The sequence below is a fragment of the Gekko japonicus genome, unplaced genomic scaffold (genome assembly GCF_001447785.1).
Source record: "Gekko japonicus isolate JY-2015 unplaced genomic scaffold, Gekko_japonicus_V1.1 scaffold3869, whole genome shotgun sequence".
NCBI classification, from domain to species: domain Eukaryota; kingdom Metazoa; phylum Chordata; class Lepidosauria; order Squamata; family Gekkonidae; genus Gekko; species Gekko japonicus.
The window spans coordinates 79,658-98,039 of record NW_015169901.1 but is presented as its reverse complement, the minus strand read 5'-3'; the positions used below and the strand labels follow the sequence as shown (position 1 = coordinate 98,039).

Sequence of the window (18,382 nt, the reverse complement as noted above, 5' to 3'; positions counted from 1 at the left end):
GCCCCCGGACTCCTACGCCGCAAAGGATTCCGCTCCTCTGCCTAACTTTCTCCAGGCGTCAGTAACCGCCTGCGCTCCCCTCTGGCGCACGCGCGCCGCGCCTCACGAGGGGCCGCGGTGGGCTTTTTTTCCCCACCACCGACGCATGCGTATGGCGGCCCGCCCGTTCTTTTATGGGCAACCGCCGCCGCCATTTTGTGTAGCGTCTCTCCCTTCTCCCCTCCCCCACCTCCGGGGGAAAAAAAAAAGGCCCTTATCTCCGTCGTTGTTCTTTCCCCCCCTCAGGACTGTCTCTCTACCTTCCTCTTAACGCTCTCAGCGTCCCGTGTCCCGTCCCCCCCGAAGAGAAACGGAAAAGAGGGCGGCACTCACCAACAAAGGGGGCTTCGGAGGAAGAGATGCGCGCAGACCCGTTAGCGGCTGAAGCAGGAGGCTATCGCGATGGCGGTTGCCGCGGCCCCCATTCATTTCCAGCCCTGCTCCTTTCGCGAGCCGAAAATTCCCGCTCAGGAACATGACACACACACACCCGTCCCCCACCTTTTGCAGCCATTCGCACGGCCCCCATTCATTTCCAGCCCTGCTCCTTTCGCGAGCCGAAAATTCCCGCTCAGGAACATGACACACACACACCCGTCCCCCACCTTTTGCAGCCATTCGCCATTCGCAGGGAAGAGTCGGTTCAAACACCAAGGCTGCAACCGTGTACACGTTTGCTCGTGTGAATCAATGTCCTCCAGAACCTCCTGTCATTAAACAGCCTTGCTCAGTCGGGTTGCCGGTCCCTGTCCCCCCGGGGGGGCACCGGCGGACTCTAGAGTTACCAGATCCAGGTTGGGAAACTCCTGGAGATTTGGGGATGGAAGCTGAGGAGGACAGGGTTCTCAGTGGGGTACAGTTTTACAGAGCTCGCCCTCTAAAGTAAGAACATAAGAACATAAGAGAAGCCCATGTTGGATCAGGCCAAAGGCCCATCCAGTCCAACACTCTGGGTCACACAGTGGCCAGAAATACCAGGTGCCATCAGGAGGTCCACCAGTGGGGCCAGGACATTAGAAGCCATCCCACTGTTGAGCCCCCCAAGCACCAAGATGACAGAGCATCACTTGCCCCAGAGTCCCTATCTATACCTTGTAGTTTCTCCAAAGTCGTTTCTCCAAAGAAAGATCTCTGTTCTGGAGATGAGCTGTGATTCCAGGGGATCCCCGGGTCCTACCTGGAGGCTGGCATCCATAGCTTGAGGGCTGTGGTTTCCTTGACTGAGTCTGTCCATTTCAGGTCCTCAATAGTGTGAGGTTCGTGGCTTCCTTGATTGAGTCTGTCCATTTCAGGTCGGGGTTTTCCTCTTTTCCTAGGCTTATTGTCCTTGCCAGTGACTTTTTTCATAATTAGATTTGAGTCCGATGGCACCTTAAGAGACCAACCAGAGTTTCCGGGTATGAGCTTTCCAGAGTCAAAGGCCCCTGAAGCTCTGGTTGATCTCTAAGGTGATCTGTTCTAGGACAGAACAAAGTTTGAGTCCAGGGGCACCTTGACGACCCAAAAAAATTAATTTGGGGTATAAGCTTTCCTGTGTGCGCACAAGTTGGGGAAGTCTGTTTCAGTGTCTCTGAAGAAGTGTTCAGTTAATGCTCAGAATTCAGTTTATACCCAGAGAGCTAGTGTGATCAGAGTGGACTCTAATCTGGAGAACCGGGTTTGATTCCTCACTCCTCCATGTGAAGCCAGCTGGGTGGGGTGACCTTGGGTCAGTGGACTGACCTTGGGTCAGTGACAAGTTCTCTTAGAGCTGTTCTCTTAAGGGCTTCAGGATAAAAAAGAAAAGATTGACTCTGTTTCCAAAGTACGGGACTTTTTGAGAATCCAGTTGGGTGAGCCAGAGGAGGTGGATAAAGAGGAGAAGGACAGTAAGTCCAATGGCGAGCTGGACTCGGGGCCTTCTGGAGAGGACTCTCTTTCTGAAAAAGGGGAGAGCCGGTTTGGTGTAGTGGTTAAGTGTGTGGACTCTAATCTGGGAGAACCGGGTTTGATTCCCCACTCCTCCACTTGCACCTGCTGATGTGACCTTGGGTCAGTCGCAAGCTCTGGCACAGCTGTCCTTGAAAAAGAGCAGTTTGTGTCAGAGTTCTCTCAGCCCCACCTACCTCACAGGGTGCCTGTTGTGGGGAGAGGAAGGGAAGGCGATTGTAAACCGCTTCAGGTAGAGAAAAACAGGCTATAAAAACCAACTCTTCTTCAACTTTGTTGGTCTTAAAGGTGCCACTGGACTCAAACTGTGTTCTGTTGCCTCAGACCAACATGGCTACCCACCTGAATAGTTCTACAACAGACCAACACACCTACACTCTGAAATGGTCTTCTCATAATGTGGATCAACACTGCTTTTAACCTAAGGAACATTTGATTGGGAACATTTGGCTGTACAATCTCAGAAGAATATACAGTTGACCAGAGAGAAAGTACCACTGGACATGTGATTACACTGGAGGCTTCATTTGTATTTTTTTATTACTTTTCCTTGCTCAGTGGTTAATCTTTGGAACAATTGGTTTCTGGTCTTTATTCCATATTTTGTATATGTAGGATTGTATGTATTTTTGTATATCAGCCAACATGTTCTGTCTGTATTAGACCTCTGAGGAAGGCCTGTAAAGGCCGAAACGCGTTAGGTCTCTATCTTATTAGCCCTTGTATGTTTTTGTATTTGTATATGAGGTTTGAATGGGCCCTTGTTTGTTATTTTAATTTATGGTGAATAAATACATATATATTTTTGTATGTTTTATCATTAGAGTTTTAGAGTTGGCCTTTTTCTACTCTTGACTAACCTTTTTAGGTTCTGAATTCTAGGTTTAGGTTCAGTTTCCCCCCCCCTTTTTTCTTCTCATAATGTGACCAGTTTAGTCCTTTTAGCTTCTAAGGAAAGTTCAGCCTTTATCTAACCTAAAACCCAGTTACTTGTCTTTATCCACAAAACTCTCCTCCAATGCCACATAAGTTTCTTCACTCTCCAACTTCCACACCAGTACATACTAATGGAGAGTACTATGGCATGACTTATCTTGGTCTTGGTCATCAGCAACACACTCATCCTTACACTGAAGCATGTTTACTTGAGGTAAAACAAATACCAGCTGAACTTTGTGGAGCTTATTTCCAAGTGGCCATTGTCCAAGGGTAGGATGGGGGGAAAGGAAAGCTCAGATCACATGGGCAGATTCAGTGTCCTTTCTTTCATAAAAAATAAGAGGAGGAAGAAGAAGAGATGGTTTTATACCCCGCTCTTCACTACCTGAAGGAGTCTCAGAGTGGTTTACTATCACCTTCCCTTCCTCTCCCCACAACAGACACCCTGTGAAGTAGGTGGGGCCGAGAGAGCTCTCTCAAGAACTGTGACGGACCCAAGGTCATTCAGCTGTGGGGTGTGGAGGAGTGGGGTTTTCCAGATTAAAGTTCGTTCACTCTTAGCCACTACACCAAACTGGCTCTCTGATAGGAGAGGAAAAGACCTTTGGAACTATTATCTTCTCCTAGGGCACAGACCCGGGCCATCGCATTTGCAAAGACCTGACTATTCAAAGGCAAACCAGTAAGCCATTTGGGACATGCATCTGCATTCTGCCGGTCACTTGCTAGCTTCAGTTTTCCATTCGATAAATTGTGACCACTGGCTTTGCGAGATGGTTGGCAGGACTATTCCGAAATGATAATTCAGTCATCAGGATTCCTAAAATGTCAGACTTACCCATTAGGCACCGTAGGCGCAGTGCCTAGAGCCCATGATACTTTTAGGGATCCACAGAAATATTTTAGTTTCTTTTAAAATCAAAGGGTATGTGTGTGAACTTTTAGGGTCCATGAAAATGTTTTAATCTTTTTGTTCACACCAGAAAAAAAACAAACACAAATGTTTAGGGCTCACAAAAATCTATTAAATCTTGCCAAAAACAGAAAAAAGGAAAAAACGGCTTGAAGTATTTAAAGTTATATCAAAAATAATTTAAAATATTTTTAATGGAGGAAGCGGTCAGGATGCACAAAAGTCATAATGCGACCCAGGTTAGAAGAAAACAAGGGAGAGTATTTCTTCACATGCGATGGCGGTCCCTGCTGAAATTCCTTGTTTGCGGCCCCTTGGAGGTGCCACGGGCCATATGCTGACTAATTGTGAGCCTGCTGGCTTTCAAGGCCTGCATAACTCTTCATCAGGCCAGGGGGGGTGGGGTGGGGTGGGGACAAACTCTCAAAGGTTTGCACATGTCTCCAGGGCAGGCCTAGCCATAGAGCAGAGGCGTGATTTAAAGCAACACGGGCAGGCAAAGGAAATATAATCATGTGATGCTGCAGATGGCCGGTATCTCAGATGCCCGATGTCACTGACTGGACAGTTAAGAGTGCAGTGGTTAGAGTCTCAAGATTAGGATCTGGGAGCCTGTGTTGTTTTCTTTACTACTATTTTTTATTATTCAGGTTTCATAAAAAAGGGTAAGAACATAAGAGAAGTCAATGTTGGATCAGGCCAATGGCCCATCTAGTCCAACACTCTGTCACACAATGGCCAAAAATACCAGGTGCCATCAGGAGGTCCAGCAGTGGGGCCAGGACACTAGAAGCCCTCCCACTGTTGACCCCCCCCCAAGCACCAAGAAGACAGAGCATCACTTGGCTAATAGCCACGGATGGACCTCTGCTCCATATGCTTATCTAATCCCCTCTTGAAGCTGTCCATGCTTGTAGCTGCCACCACCTCCTGTGGCAGTGGATTCCATGTGTTAATCACTCTTTGGGTGAAGAAGGACTTCCTTTTATCCGTTCTAACCCGACTGCTCAGCAATTTCATTGAGTGCCCACGAGTTCTTGTATTGTGAGAAAGGGAGAAAAGTACTTCTTTCTCAACCTGCTCTGTTATGTGATGCTGCAGGTAGGGTGGAATAAGGTAATGGGTATGACATCCAGGGGACAGCAGAGTACAGAGAATCATCTTACACAATTCATGTTCCAGGTAGGGTGGAATAAGGTAATGGGTATGACATCCAGGGGACAGCAGAGTACAGAGAATCATCTTACACAATTCACGTTCTACAAGTAAATAAAGTTTTTTCTTTGCAGATGTTTCCTGGTTAACCCTCTGATTTATAAACTCAAAGTCTGTCTCTCTACTCACTTGTTTGGATCCACGTATAAAAGGGATTCCATGCTGTTTCTAAGTCTTGGTCGTCATGTTCCTTTAGCTTTTCCGTTAAGATGTCCATTTTGGCAACTTCTAAAATCTTTTCAATCAGTTCATCATCTGTTGGTACCTTCCAATATTTCGCATACAAAATTCTCGCCACATGTATAATTGTCAGCACATGTATAATTATATGTTTTTGTTTCTTATCTAAATATATTTAACACAAACAATTCAGGTTTATATGGAACATTCTATTTCAACATTTTCTGCAACCACTCATGAATCTTTTCCCAGTAATCTTTTACTATTACACAAGTCCAACACATATGATAAAATGAGCCTGTGTGTGTTAAGAGCCATCAAGCTGCTTCCAACTTATTTATTTTTATTTTATTTATCTTTAAATTTATACCTCGCCCTCCCCGAAGGCTCAGGGCGGCTCACAAGGGGCACGAATGCCCAAGTTAAAACATCAAAACAGTACAGAATAATATAAAATACAATAATTACAATTTCACTAAAATTTACTTTACGGTGCTCCAAAATTATTTAACTATAAAAGTTCAAGATGGGATTCTAAAAGTAGTAGCAGTTATTAATAAAATTATTATTAAAATTATTATGCCGACCCTATGAATTGTGGGACCGCCTCTCTCCTTGTGTTCTGCCACAACAACCTTGCGCCCATCAGTAGGGGCTTCTGCAAATGGGCAAAATCAACGACTGCCCGCTCACACGCTTTCTCTGTTGTAACTCCCGTCTTAGGGAACGGCCAGCGTGAGGAAGTCAGGACAGCTCCCGCTTCCCTGGCCTTCTGTAAACTACGCTAAACTGAACTGTTCAAGAGGACACAGGTAATAAGGTTACACTGCACAAAATGGTTCACATTCTTTTTTTTATCGTATGGCAGAGTTACACACAGGAAGCATATAATAATATAAAATATGGGACCCAGTTGATACAACGGGCATGCAGACCGATTGGGCAATGCCCCCTAAATACTAATATCTAATTTTTCAATCCATTCCATCGCAGCTTGTTCACAAACTTACTTATGAGGTTTCTACCACCTCATATAGCTTATTTTAAGTAGGATCCTATTATGTGATTTCTGTACAGCTTAATGTGCCATGTTAATACCTATGGTCTGCTTCCGTTCTTTCTGGCCGATCCAGTCTTCTAAAATCCTAATGCATTGGCTATCGAACGTCCCATTTTATCGATTGCACTGACTCACTATGCGTAATCTGCCTTGAGTCTGTGAGAATAAGTCACGTAGATAAAAATGTTCTATCATTCACAGCCTTGCCCAGGTCTTGCAAACGGAGGGCCGGGGCTTCCTTCATTAAGTCAATCCACCTAGTTTGAGTCCAGTGGCATCTTTAAGACCACCAAAGTTTAATCCTGGAAATAAACTTCTGTGAAGAGATGTGCATGCACACTCCTGCTTTTACCCAGAATTAAAGTTTGTTGGTCTTGCAAGCGATGCTCCCTCTAAATTGTGGAGTCTTGTGAGCCACAATTCTACTCTGTGAGCGACTGGCCTAAAAGTTGCGAGCGGGCGATTTGGCTAATGCAAAATTAGTTTGCTCTGGAGCCCTCCTTCCTAAGACACAAATGTGTGAGCTGGAAGCGAAAAAAACTGTGAGCTAGCACACTCTAACTCAGCTTAGAGGGAACACTGCTCACAAGGTGCCACTGGACTCAAATTTTTGTTCTATTGCTTCAGACCAACACAGCTACCACCTAAATGCATCTCATGTTACGTCTTCCCCCTTTCCTGCCACCTTCAACTTTTCCTAGTATTGTTGTCTTTAAAAGGTTTCCTTGCTTGAAAGCCAGTCGAATCTGACTCTAAGGATGCAGCACTCATCTCCGTTTCCAAGCCGAAGAGCCAGCGCTGTCCAAAGACTTCTCCGTGGTCATGTGGCCGGCATGACTAGACGCCAAGGCGCACGGAACACTATTACCTTCCCACCGAAGCGGTACCTATTTATCTACTTGCAGTTTCTTGCTTTCAAACTGCTAGGCTGGCAGGAGCTGAGGTCAGAGACAGGAGCTCACTCTGTCACGTGGCACTCGGGTCTCGAACTGCTGAACTACCGACCTTCCGGTTAGGTTCAAATCCACATTCTGCCATGGTTGGAAGCTCCCTGGGTGACCTTGGGCCAGTCCCATACTCAGCCTCACTTACCTCACAGGGCTGTTGTGAGGATCAAATGCAGGCGAAGGGAACATTGTAAACTGCTTCGGGCCCTCACCAGTGCTCCCTCTAAGCTGTGTTAGTGCGAGCTGGCTCACAGATTTTTAGCCTCCAGCTCAAATTGTCTGAGCTCAGGAAATGATGGCTCCAGAGCAAACTAATTTATGCAGGCGCTAAATAATTCGCTCGTCACAACTTTAATGCCGGTCGCTCACAAAGTAGAATTTTGGCTCACAAGACTCCACAGTTTAGAGGGTGCATCGCTTGTAAGACCAACAAACTTTAATTCTGGGTAAAAGCAGGAGTGTGCACGCACACTTCTTCACAGAAGTTTATTAGAGGGAACATTGACTCCTCACTGTAGACTTATCAATGAAGAAGATAAATCTAAATGGAGCTGCTGTTACATGTGTAGTGTTAGCAGGCATGTAACGACTTGTGTAGGCTACGGATCTCTGGTGTGTCAAAGATTAGATCTGCAGCAGTTGACAGCCCAGTTGAAACGAGACACCGGATGTGTGCACAGTGGCAGAGCCGAGTTCTTCCTGCTTGCGTCATTGTGCAAATTGTTCTTTGATTTAGCTTGCTGAAAGCGCCCAAGTTCCACGAAGCCCCAGTGACAAATCTTTCGGAAAAGTGAAAGAAGCCAGGTTAACAACATGGGACTGTATACTCTCTTCGCATACACTACACACACACACGAGAGCAACTTTAAGAGCCAGCAGCACAAATTTTAGATGAGAGCTTCAGTTCTAAAGAGCCATAAACAAAAGAGGTCATGAAAGCAGAAGTGCCTGCAGAGGCATGGAGGCGAATCGCGTGTATTTCGCAATGCCCCAAGAGCGACAGTTGTGGGTGTGTTTGCTAGAACAAGCTCCTGGCTTTTGGAAAACAAGTTCATCCCCTTGAGGCCAGCTTGGGAGAGGGAGGATCCGTCCTGTACCTGTTTGCCCTAACGTCCCTACAAGAAGCTCAGAATGGCATCTATATTAGTCTGTCTTCCTTATTTTATCCTCTTGGCAGCCACGAGGAGGAGGTTGGGCTAACTGGAAATGACTGCCCTAGGGTCACCCAACAACCCTTGTGCCAAGAATGAGGATTTGAACCCAGGCCTCCCGGATCCCGGTCTGCCACTAACCACGGCACTGTGCTGCTGGCTCTCAAATTCAAAAACTCCCATCCCTCTAATATGTACAGGGTGGTGATATATGGCTCTCCCTTCCATTTTACAGTCACAAAAGTTGTGGTAGATTCAGGTGGGGAGCCGTGTTGGTCTGAAGCAACAAAGTTTGAGGCCGGTGCCACTTTGAAAACCAATGAAGTTTTAATTCTGGGTATAAGATTTTGTGTGAATGCACCAGAGTGACAGAACAGGGCTTTATTCCTAGATATCCTTCGTCCTAGTCCAAAACCCTTAATCGCTGATTCAGACTAGCATGTGGCTGCTGCTATGAAGATACGGTTCTAAGAGGGAATCAGCCTTCGGAAAGGACGTGAAATGTTCGAGCCCTGACCATGATAGCCTAAGGCTAGCCTGAATTTGCCAGATCTCAGAAACTAAGCAGGGTCAGTCCTGGCTAGTATTTGGATGGGAGACCACCAAGTAGTGCTGCTACACAGGGGCAGGCAATGGCAAATCACTTGTGAGCATCTCTTGCCTTGAGAAACCCTACAGGGTCACCGTAAGTTGCCTATTTTAGGGCAAAAAAGGAATTGGTTCAATGATGACCAAATCTCCCGTGCTGAGGACCAATGCTCCAAGCTGTGGTGTCTTCTGAGCAAAATTTCATGAGCTACCAGCATTAAAGCTGTGGGTGAGCAATTTGGCTACTGTAGTTTGCTCTGGAGCCATCCTTCCCGAGCCAAGACAAAAATGTGAGCTGGAGGCTAAAAAACTGAGCTAGCTCACACTAACTCCCCTTAGAAGGAACACTGCCGAGGACATACAGGGGCACTCTTGATTGTACAAAGGTGTGTTTGTGATGGGACATGTTGATGCTTAGTGTGAAGAATGCTGATATACACTGGCCAGCTAGGCTAGAAGAGAGGGCAGAAAGTTGGTGTTCATGTATACCATAACCACTAATGACATTAGAAAATGTAGCTGTGAGGATTTTTTTTTGGGGGGGGAGATAGCACAGAGGATGCTCTGTTCTAGACAAGGAAAGCTAGACAACAGAGCTGAGAGGTCTCAAGGGACGGACAAAACAGCAGTGGTGCCACGAAGGGTTTAGTTTTTAGACATTAACATTTTGGGGCAAGCCTGGCCCATACAAGAGGGTTGCATTGAAATTACAGAGAAACCAGGTTAATGGAACTTCATAGGACTTTATCACTAGCCGGGGGGTGGGGTGGGGGTGGACGGGCACAATCCTTTTCTGAACAACTCATCCCTCAAGAATTGTAGCCTGTGGATGAATCATTCCTCAGGGAAGCTAGCATGTTCCCCGATTTCAAAATTAGGGCTAGGGCCCAACTCTGCAACATGTACATGCAAGGAAATGACAGCCACTTTAAATAAATTGTAGTGAAAAGTGAATATCCCAGCTACGATATCCCTAAACAGCATAGGACTTGCTTTATCTAATGAACCTTCACCCACACTATTCCATGTGGCCAACTAAGGTCATCAAGTGCCTCACTTCTGAATGTTCTTCTGGTAGGCGCAGTTGCGCACATCTCAGGCACAGATGACTCCTAAAATCCTGTAAGATGTGCAAAGCTGAATTATCTTGACACACCTTTAGCTGAAACAACTAACAAAGGGCTCTGGTAGTAACAATGCAGTTTTAACTCAATGCATTTCAGGGTATGTTTGGTTTAGTGTTTTACATTTTGGAAGCCACTTTATTGTGGAAAGGCAAGATGTAAATATTTTAAATAAACCTCTGCACCTTTACTTGCAAGAAAAACATACATGAGGTATATGCCAGAAGGCAGCCTCTAAGTCACATTGGGGAGCTGGAGTGCTTGGCTACAAACATGGTGGAACAGAAAACCAATGGGATACATATATTTATGTTGCAGAAGGCATCAGAGGGCTGCTGTTGCCCACTAGTAGACTGCTTTCTCCACTTTTGCAGAGAGGTCTGGGTTATAACTAATCTGAAGCCTTGTTCAAGCATCACTGAATGCTGCTTCTCAGAGGTCCCCTGGCAACTTTCACATAGCTTGCTGCACCATACAGGTCCTATCTTGAACCAAATCATACTCTCAACCTGCAAGGTCCTATCACTATAGAAACAAAAAACATAAAACACAGAATTAAAATCACTGTTTTATTAGAATCCAACCTTAAACTTGGGAGTCCAAAATCCCACAGAAGAGACGACAATTTAAAATAAGCATTATTTTATTCTGCAGTTCATTTTGCTGCTTGTTAAGAGATTTAATATGCCAGCATTCTTCCTGGGCAGTCAATTTTTAGCTAAGGCTATAGCCCAGCTTACACATAAAACAAAGCTGGAAATTCTACCCTATGTACTTGAACACCAAAGTGCTGGATCACCAGAATCACTGAACAGCACTTATAATCGTAAGCAAGTTCAAACCAAGTATCAGCTTTTCCCAGTGTCACTTGGGCCACTGTTCACACAAGCCAGTCTCTCTCAAATAGTCCACTGTCATAAGCACTATACTATTATTCAGTCTTCTTGCTTCACTTTTTTCATTAGTCCTGGCAAAGAGAACAGCCATCCCAAAGTGTCATCAATCTGAAAACAAAGAAAAAGGGGGATTTCAGTGTCATCAGCTCACAGCACTTGTGGCCAGTTTTGGTAGAGGAAACTTCAACCACCCAACTAGGCAGACGGAAAAGCTTGTCGCCAACCCAACAAGATAGCTAGTCCTTTGATGTTAAGTACTGCAACAAACCTGTTCAGGCAACTGAGCCGGTGCCTCCATGGGTCTTCCTTCTCTTAAGGTCCATGCCAGCAGCTACAAACAGCCCTGAAAAAGCCATTGCCTGTGAGTATACATAGAAGCTGCCTGCAGATACACGCAGCTGCGAGCAGCACACAATGGTTTCTAATTTTAGACAAACTAGGATGACTTCAGCGATGCTTATTTAAGGACCAATTTTCAAATAGTTGCTTATGTGGCATCTGCCCTGTCAGAAAGCAGTTGTGGTACTGGAACAGAGGCATCACCCACAAAGCAATTTCATGCATCATCACTATCCTATCCTTTCCCCTTCCATTTTATTCTAACCACCCCTTGAACTAGATCAAATTGAGATAGACTACAGAAACACCAGAAATGCACCTCTGGCCCACCATAAAGTCCCAAAGTTAGTGGGGATCTGAACCTTGCTCTCCCCCATCCTAGTCACATCCTAACCACTATGCCATGGTGGCGCTGGAGGAAGGAAGTACCATCAAGTCATAGCTGATTTAAGGCAACCTTGTAGGCTATTTCAAGGCAGAGATGATTAAGGCAACCTTGTAGGGTTTTCAAGGCAGAGAGATGTGCAGAGGTGGGCTTGCCATTGCCTACCTCTGTGTCACAACTCTTGTTATCCTCTGGAAGTCTCCCATCTGAATACCAGCCAGGGCTGACCCTTCTTAGCATCCCAGATCAGGCTAGCCTGGGCTATCCAAGATGGGACTGAGGCATAATTTCACTGCCATCCGTTCTTCTTCTCAAGCCATGAAGTTCAGCTTTACAGTGTCTGTGCATTCAGGAATGCTAACCTGCTTGCATCAGGGCCCTGTGCCCACTATGGGATTCTCTTCCACGAACCAGATGACACAATTGCTGTCAGAACACCATACGGCTCCTATAAATTTGTTATGTTAAGCGAAACCCACTTACTTCATAGCATGGATTCAGGATCCGGAGAAGCAGTTTCATCCCCATTCCAGGACTTCACTGCAGGATGGAGTAACCACCACCTCTCTTCTCACCTGCCAAAAACAAGTCAGTGTCACTAACCCAAGTTCACTCAAATTCCCACTTTATTTTACAGATTATAGGTCTAACAGGATACTCCAGGGCTAGGTGATGCTGTTCACCTAGTCCTGAGGAGATTCCCCAAGTTAATATGGTCAATTTTTTTCTCCCATGTTTAGTTCCTCATCCAAAACCACATACCACAGCGGAAAAGTTGGCTTATCAAGTGGGAACAAAAGCCTCCCATACCCGAACTATGCTGCGCTGGGAGAAGCCTTCCCAAAAGTCCAAGTTCTGCACAAGGCACTATTATAAAGTCTTGGACAAGACAGCTGGATGAATCCAAGTATCATATTTGGTTGGTTGCCATTCCCCCTGGTTTTTGAAAGCAGAATCAGTCACAGCAGCCAGCCAAGCCCTCCCCCAGGATAAAACTGCAGATTCTCCAGGGGTCTATGAAGACCCCAGGATTAACCCAAAATGAGTTTGTCAAAAGCAGTAACAGCCAGGAGTGCTGTGGCCATAAGAATGGAGCTCTGTGGGAGAAAAGATGCAGACATGAGCAAAAGAGTTACCTCGAAATACAGGACTATTTCCACAAATGAACTAGCCAAGAGCAGCTTTCGTCTCACATGGATCGCACTGAAGGAGGCACAACACACTTCGGGGTCTCCAAGGAACACTGGCTTCCACACGCTAGCAGAGAATTCTCACAGTGTAAGAACAGGACAGAGCTAACTACAGGTAGGCCCGTAAAGGCACCAAAATCAGTTTCGCCTCAACCCTGAAGCCTCAAGTCCCCAGATTGCGAGAGCTTCCTTCTCTACCAGCTCATCTACCAAAGCTGTTTCTCCAAACCAAGTAGGACATGCCATCCAACTTTAGGAGGAAGTATTTGTATAAACCAAGAGGCACCATCCTTCCCAGGTTTCTCCTCCCTAGCAACAGCAATACAATGGTATTACAATTGCAGCAAGGGACACCAACATGTGAAACTGAAACTGGGCTCGTTTGCAGTTTGAAGCCTCAAGAGCACCAGGTATTAAGGGCACAGGATGTTTTACCACTGCACACATTTGTGCGTAGCACCCCACATCTTATTCCCTCTGTAGCACCAGCTCCCAAACCAGAAAATGGTGACGAACCTTCAAAAATCAAGCCAGTTAAGTCACAATTTGAAGGCCAAACCTGGACATTTAAGATCTTTAGCCACCAATGTCTTGAGACTCCATAGGGATTAAGTGTTTGCAACACAACCACCACCACCTCAATTGTTTCAGTCACTACCCACTTAAGAGATGAGACCAATTCCCCAGGACAGAACTGTGGTGTAGGTAAGCCTCCCAATATTTTAGGGAATCTTGGCAGATACACATGTGTGTGGGGGGGGTCATCACTGGTCATATCCATCTTGACCTGAAGAGTGGTCTGATCCAAGGCTACTCAGATACAATAGGATCACCAACATTACAGAGTATAGCATAAGCCATACTACAAATAGGCAGACATTTTCATTTGTTCTGCCTTGTGTTGCAGTTTTATAGTTTTCATTCCTATCAGCTTTTTGGGAATTAGCGTCTACCAAGCTCATTACCATTTAACCAACCCTGGGCATTCTCTAGATGAGGCGTAACACACTTTTGCTTACTTGCCACTCAGCTATCTAAGTTGTGCGGTGCAATGTGATGTCAAACGTCACGAGCAGAGAATTGTTTCAGATGGGATTTTAATGGGCTTCGTAAAGCCAAAAACTCAGTACAGGAACTTCCTTATCCACTTCAAATACAATGTCAATGGAATTATGCACGTTGTCTTCCAGTAAAAAAAGGACAATATAAACAAACATTTTCAAGAACCTCTCAAAGCGTCAGAGTCCTATGTTTACTATACAGTAAAACAGACTTTATTATATTATGATAAATGTGAACCATTTAATCCTTTCAGTGATACCAAAGTGGCTTGAACTCCAAAAAGTGCATGGCACTTTTTCAAAAGTAAATTTTGCTCAGCTTCCAGTTTACCGTAACCTTAAGTTTTAGGGCCCCATTTAAGTCAAGTTAAAAGAAAACTTCGGGCAAAGACAAATAAAACCAGATTTCAAAAATGCTTTAAAACCACTCTTGAAAAAAAGAAACTCTTGAGCAAACTCTAAACAGGCCATCTTGTAGAGGAAAGCTTTCGGGCTGCATGTGACAAAAAAGCTATATAGGGGAAGATACAAGTAGGTAACTAAAGATTCAGCGAAGCTCCAAAAATCTTTATAAATACGGCCATTGGAAGGACGATCTTGATTCAGGAAGGATTTTTACTCGGTGTGAGCTGAGGACAAGAAGCAGGTACAATCATAAAGGCACAAGCATACGGACATGTTTGCAGCATTTTCACCACTCCTAGACTTTTCTTTTTTAGATTAGTGAGGCTAGGAATCTCAAGGCCCTCCCCCAATTAGCACTCCACAGCTGGGCTGTATAATTTTGAAGTTAACAGTTCTTAAGGTCCAACATGCATTTAAGTAACTTTTATCCGTAATCTGAACTGATGCTTGCAATGTTTAGACTGAGTCAACGGCAAGTGCTCAAAAACCATCTTTCAGACTAGCTACTCAGTAGTGAGCTACTGCTACAGCCACTACCTAGCGCAAGTTGGAACACTGCAAGTTACAGGTGTTTTGGACAAGTAGGAAGTTTGCAATCCCTTTCCAAGAGCCACCTACCTCAGTCGTAGTTGTCTCTATAAGAGCCTCCTGAAGAGTAGCGGTCGCTATAGCCTCCCTGACTTCTGAAAACAAAGGACATGTGTTTTGCACTTGTTCAGGGAGAATTAAACGTCTCTGAAGCAGCGATCATCGCCACAATTACCTGCCATAATCCCGGGAACCACCATAACCACCACTTCTGTTGTCATAGCGACCACCATAGCTTCTGTCGCCACCACCTACAAGAAAAAGATGGTTTACTTGTGAGCAGCCATTAATGAATCAACTCTTCCCTCAATTAATAGAGAGCCAGTCAACAATGGCCACCACACCTCCTCATACTCACCTCTGGAATAGCCACGGCCTCGCCCCCTTCCACCAAAATAGCCACCTCTGGATCCCCGTGAAGATTTCCCTGCGTGGTCAACTCTGATCTGGCGCCCATCTACAGACTAATGACACACAGAAATGTTTTAATGAGGGCTTCCTAGATATCATGGGAGATCTACGAGCAAGCCTCCCACCATCTTTAATTGCAATGAGAGGACTAATACTGGGTTACTTGAACCATGGCTGCAGCACAGGGGTGGGAGTTAACCCCCACCCTCTGTATAGTTAACACTAGATTATGTCTATGCAACCCCTGAGCTGATCAACTATACCTGCATATGCAATTTGACAAAGCAGATTAAAAGTTGAAGGAATGCAGAATTTAGTGGATTTGCTCCTGAGTAAAGGTTCCCTTGCTCGAAAACCATTGGAGTCCAACTCTAGGGTTGCGGTGCTCATCTCAGTTTCAAAGCCGAAGAGCCAGCGCTGTCCGAAGACGTTTCCGTGGTCATGTGGCTGGCATGCCTAAACACCAAGGTGCACGGAACGCTGCTACCTTCCCACCGAAGTGGTACCTATTTATCTACTTGCAATTTCTTGCTTTCGAACTGCTAGGTTCGCAGGAGCTGGAACTAGAGACGGGAGCTCACTCCGTCATGCGGCAACTCGGGTCTCGAACTGCTGAACTACTGACCTTCCACAGCCTGCAGTTCAGCGTCTTAACCACTTGAGCCACTGCAGCTCCACTCCTGAGTAAGCATGCATATAATCATACTGTTACCCTCAACTTCCATCTTACAAGGCAGATCATGCCAAAATGAGAGATTTTAGGCAAAATGTTATGGATCAGCAGAGATTTGAACTCGATTCTAGTTTTGGAATTCAACATTCCAGCTGCTACTCAACACTGGAGCCAAGCAGTTTCCAATACAGAATACAAATTCACAGCAAGTCTAAAACTGCTTTGAGATCTAAGCACATGCCACAATGCTTTTGGAGGATGGGGTTTTGGAAAGCCTGAAAGGGCACAGCTTGGGCAACTATGAAATTTCAGAAGGAGAGGGAAGGGAGAGAAGAGCAATTAGTGTCCTGAGGTAGCATGTGTCATTTCTGACACAGGGACAGTGAAGGGACTCATCCAATTCACTGTACAATGGGGAAGACAGAAAGAGGGACTAGGCAATCCAACTGTTTAGTATTTTGGTTTTTCTGGTAAGAAGCTATTACACTCATATCACTTTTGTATTAGAAGTCATTGATTTTTGAGAATGCTTTTGTACTTTTAGCCCGTCTCCTGGAGGCTAATCAACGGTCAATGAAAATGGACATTACTCCTTTACTATAGCTGAAAGACCTACATTACTACATTAGATAATGGTAAAATAAACAAATGGATTGAGGAACTAAGAACTTATCAATATTTCAATGCATGGTCTTATTTTTAGACATTTGAAAATCTTTTATAGAAACTTATGTGTTAATATGCCACCATCGTTATATTTAGTTGCTGGATTTTTGGAAAAGAAAAAAATCTTATAAAGGCTATTTAGAAAATACCTTTCCCAACAGGTACATTTCTGCCTTTTCTAAAATTAATTAGATTAACCAGCTCTACTTTAAGCAGTTTGTCATGAATTACTACTTGTCTCAAGATTTTAAGAGAAACAGCTAATTACACCAATGTGAAGTTATTTCAGGATCTTTACCTCTCCATTCATGGCTCTCATGGCATCTGACGCATGCTCAGGATTGGCAAAGGTGATAAAACCAAACCCTCTTGATCTCTGGGTTTCTTTGTCCTTGATCACTACAACTAGAAACACAAGACAAGAAGTAAAATTACCAAAATCGCTTGTAGAAGAGCTAGATTTGAGTCTGGTAGCACTTTAGAAACCATAAGCTTTTTAATAAACTTTTGAGTCAACGAAATGAAAATTTCTTTGAAAGAATCTCGAGAGGCACAAAGAGCAATTTATTATTCTTACCTTCAGAAATAGGACCAAAAGAGCTGAAATGCTGCTCCAGACCTTGCTCATCTGTGTCAAAGTTCAGCCCCCCAACAAACAGCTTCCCTTCTTCAGAAGACATGATGGTGAAGAGGTGTCTACAGAATAATACAAACAAAATGTTGATTGATCCTTTCAGGTAAGCATAAAAGAGTCACATAACCCCTAACTATGCACAGGGTAAGATGAATGAAAGTCTAGATGCAAAAAATACCATGTACCACATTCCTTTGTGAAACTGCCCCCACCCAAATTCTCTAGTAAACTGTTCTTCCTTACAGCTCACCCTTACCACAGTACTTCTGATTCAGTGGCAAGAAAGGCAATATTGTTTTACAAGCATTCACTTAGTGGTAGTGCATGCCACATCAAGCAAAAACAAAGACTATTTGCGTAACCTCGCCACAGCACAGAACTCAGCCCTCCAGTGTCACATGGCAGGAGCCACAGCAGCTTGCAATCCTCATCAAGGAACTGGAAACTTGAGTGATCATTCTTTCCACAGCATTACCAACTTTTAACCTTGTCCCACGAAATATGCCCACAGTCTCTCTTGATTCCTTAACAAATCATGCTTCTACTTAAATTAGTGTAAGATGGAGATAACTTGTGTAGCAACTAGCATCTGGCACCCAGGTTCAAACCTCCACTTGCTATCAAATCCACTGAGTCCATGAGCCAGCCCTTCTCATCAACCTAACCCACCCTCACAGGGTTACAGCAATATGAAACCCAACCCTTGGCACAATAGAAAAAATGAAAACATACTAAATGATATAGGGCAGAACCTGGCATCCGTGAATGTAAACTGTATATACAACTTTCACTTTTAAGGCTCTCCCCTTTGTTTTTGGTCACCCCAGGAAGTGACCCAGAGTATCAGTCCAATGTAGGGAACCACCAAACGTGGCCTGGGAAACCACCTGGGATTACAAAGATCAGCTGCCATGAAGAAACTGGCTTTTTTGATGGATGGAATCTGCGGCATTATATGGTTCCTGAACGCCTCTCCTTCTCCAGGAAGGAATTTCCCAACTTGGCGTGGGCAATCCTAGAGTCCTAGTGAGCCACATGGGTGGGTGGGT

The 18,382-nt window shown here is 44.8% G+C and overlaps 1 protein-coding gene across 2 annotated transcripts in view; it reads right to left on the bottom strand.

The window, feature by feature from the left end:
- Nucleotides 1-13,975: 13,975 nt before the first annotated feature.
- The window catches only part of LOC107115739 (RNA-binding protein 3-like), a 5,169-nt gene continuing 762 nt past the window's right edge, over nucleotides 13,976-18,382 (bottom strand). Inside the window, exons 2-7 of one of the 2 annotated variants that reach the window (XM_015417500.1) lie at nucleotides 17,277-17,395; nucleotides 16,998-17,104; nucleotides 15,308-15,413; nucleotides 15,125-15,200; nucleotides 14,980-15,044; nucleotides 13,976-14,585 (exon numbers count right to left, since the gene is read on the bottom strand). In XM_015417500.1, the coding sequence (XP_015272986.1) occupies nucleotides 14,981-15,044; nucleotides 15,125-15,200; nucleotides 15,308-15,413; nucleotides 16,998-17,104; nucleotides 17,277-17,379 (456 nt within the window). In that variant the 5' untranslated portion in view covers nucleotides 17,380-17,395 and the 3' untranslated portion in view covers nucleotides 13,976-14,585; nucleotide 14,980. The remainder of the gene's footprint in view (nucleotides 14,586-14,979; nucleotides 15,045-15,124; nucleotides 15,201-15,307; nucleotides 15,414-16,997; nucleotides 17,105-17,276; nucleotides 17,396-18,382) is intronic. The other variant, XM_015417501.1, reaches the window with a different exon arrangement.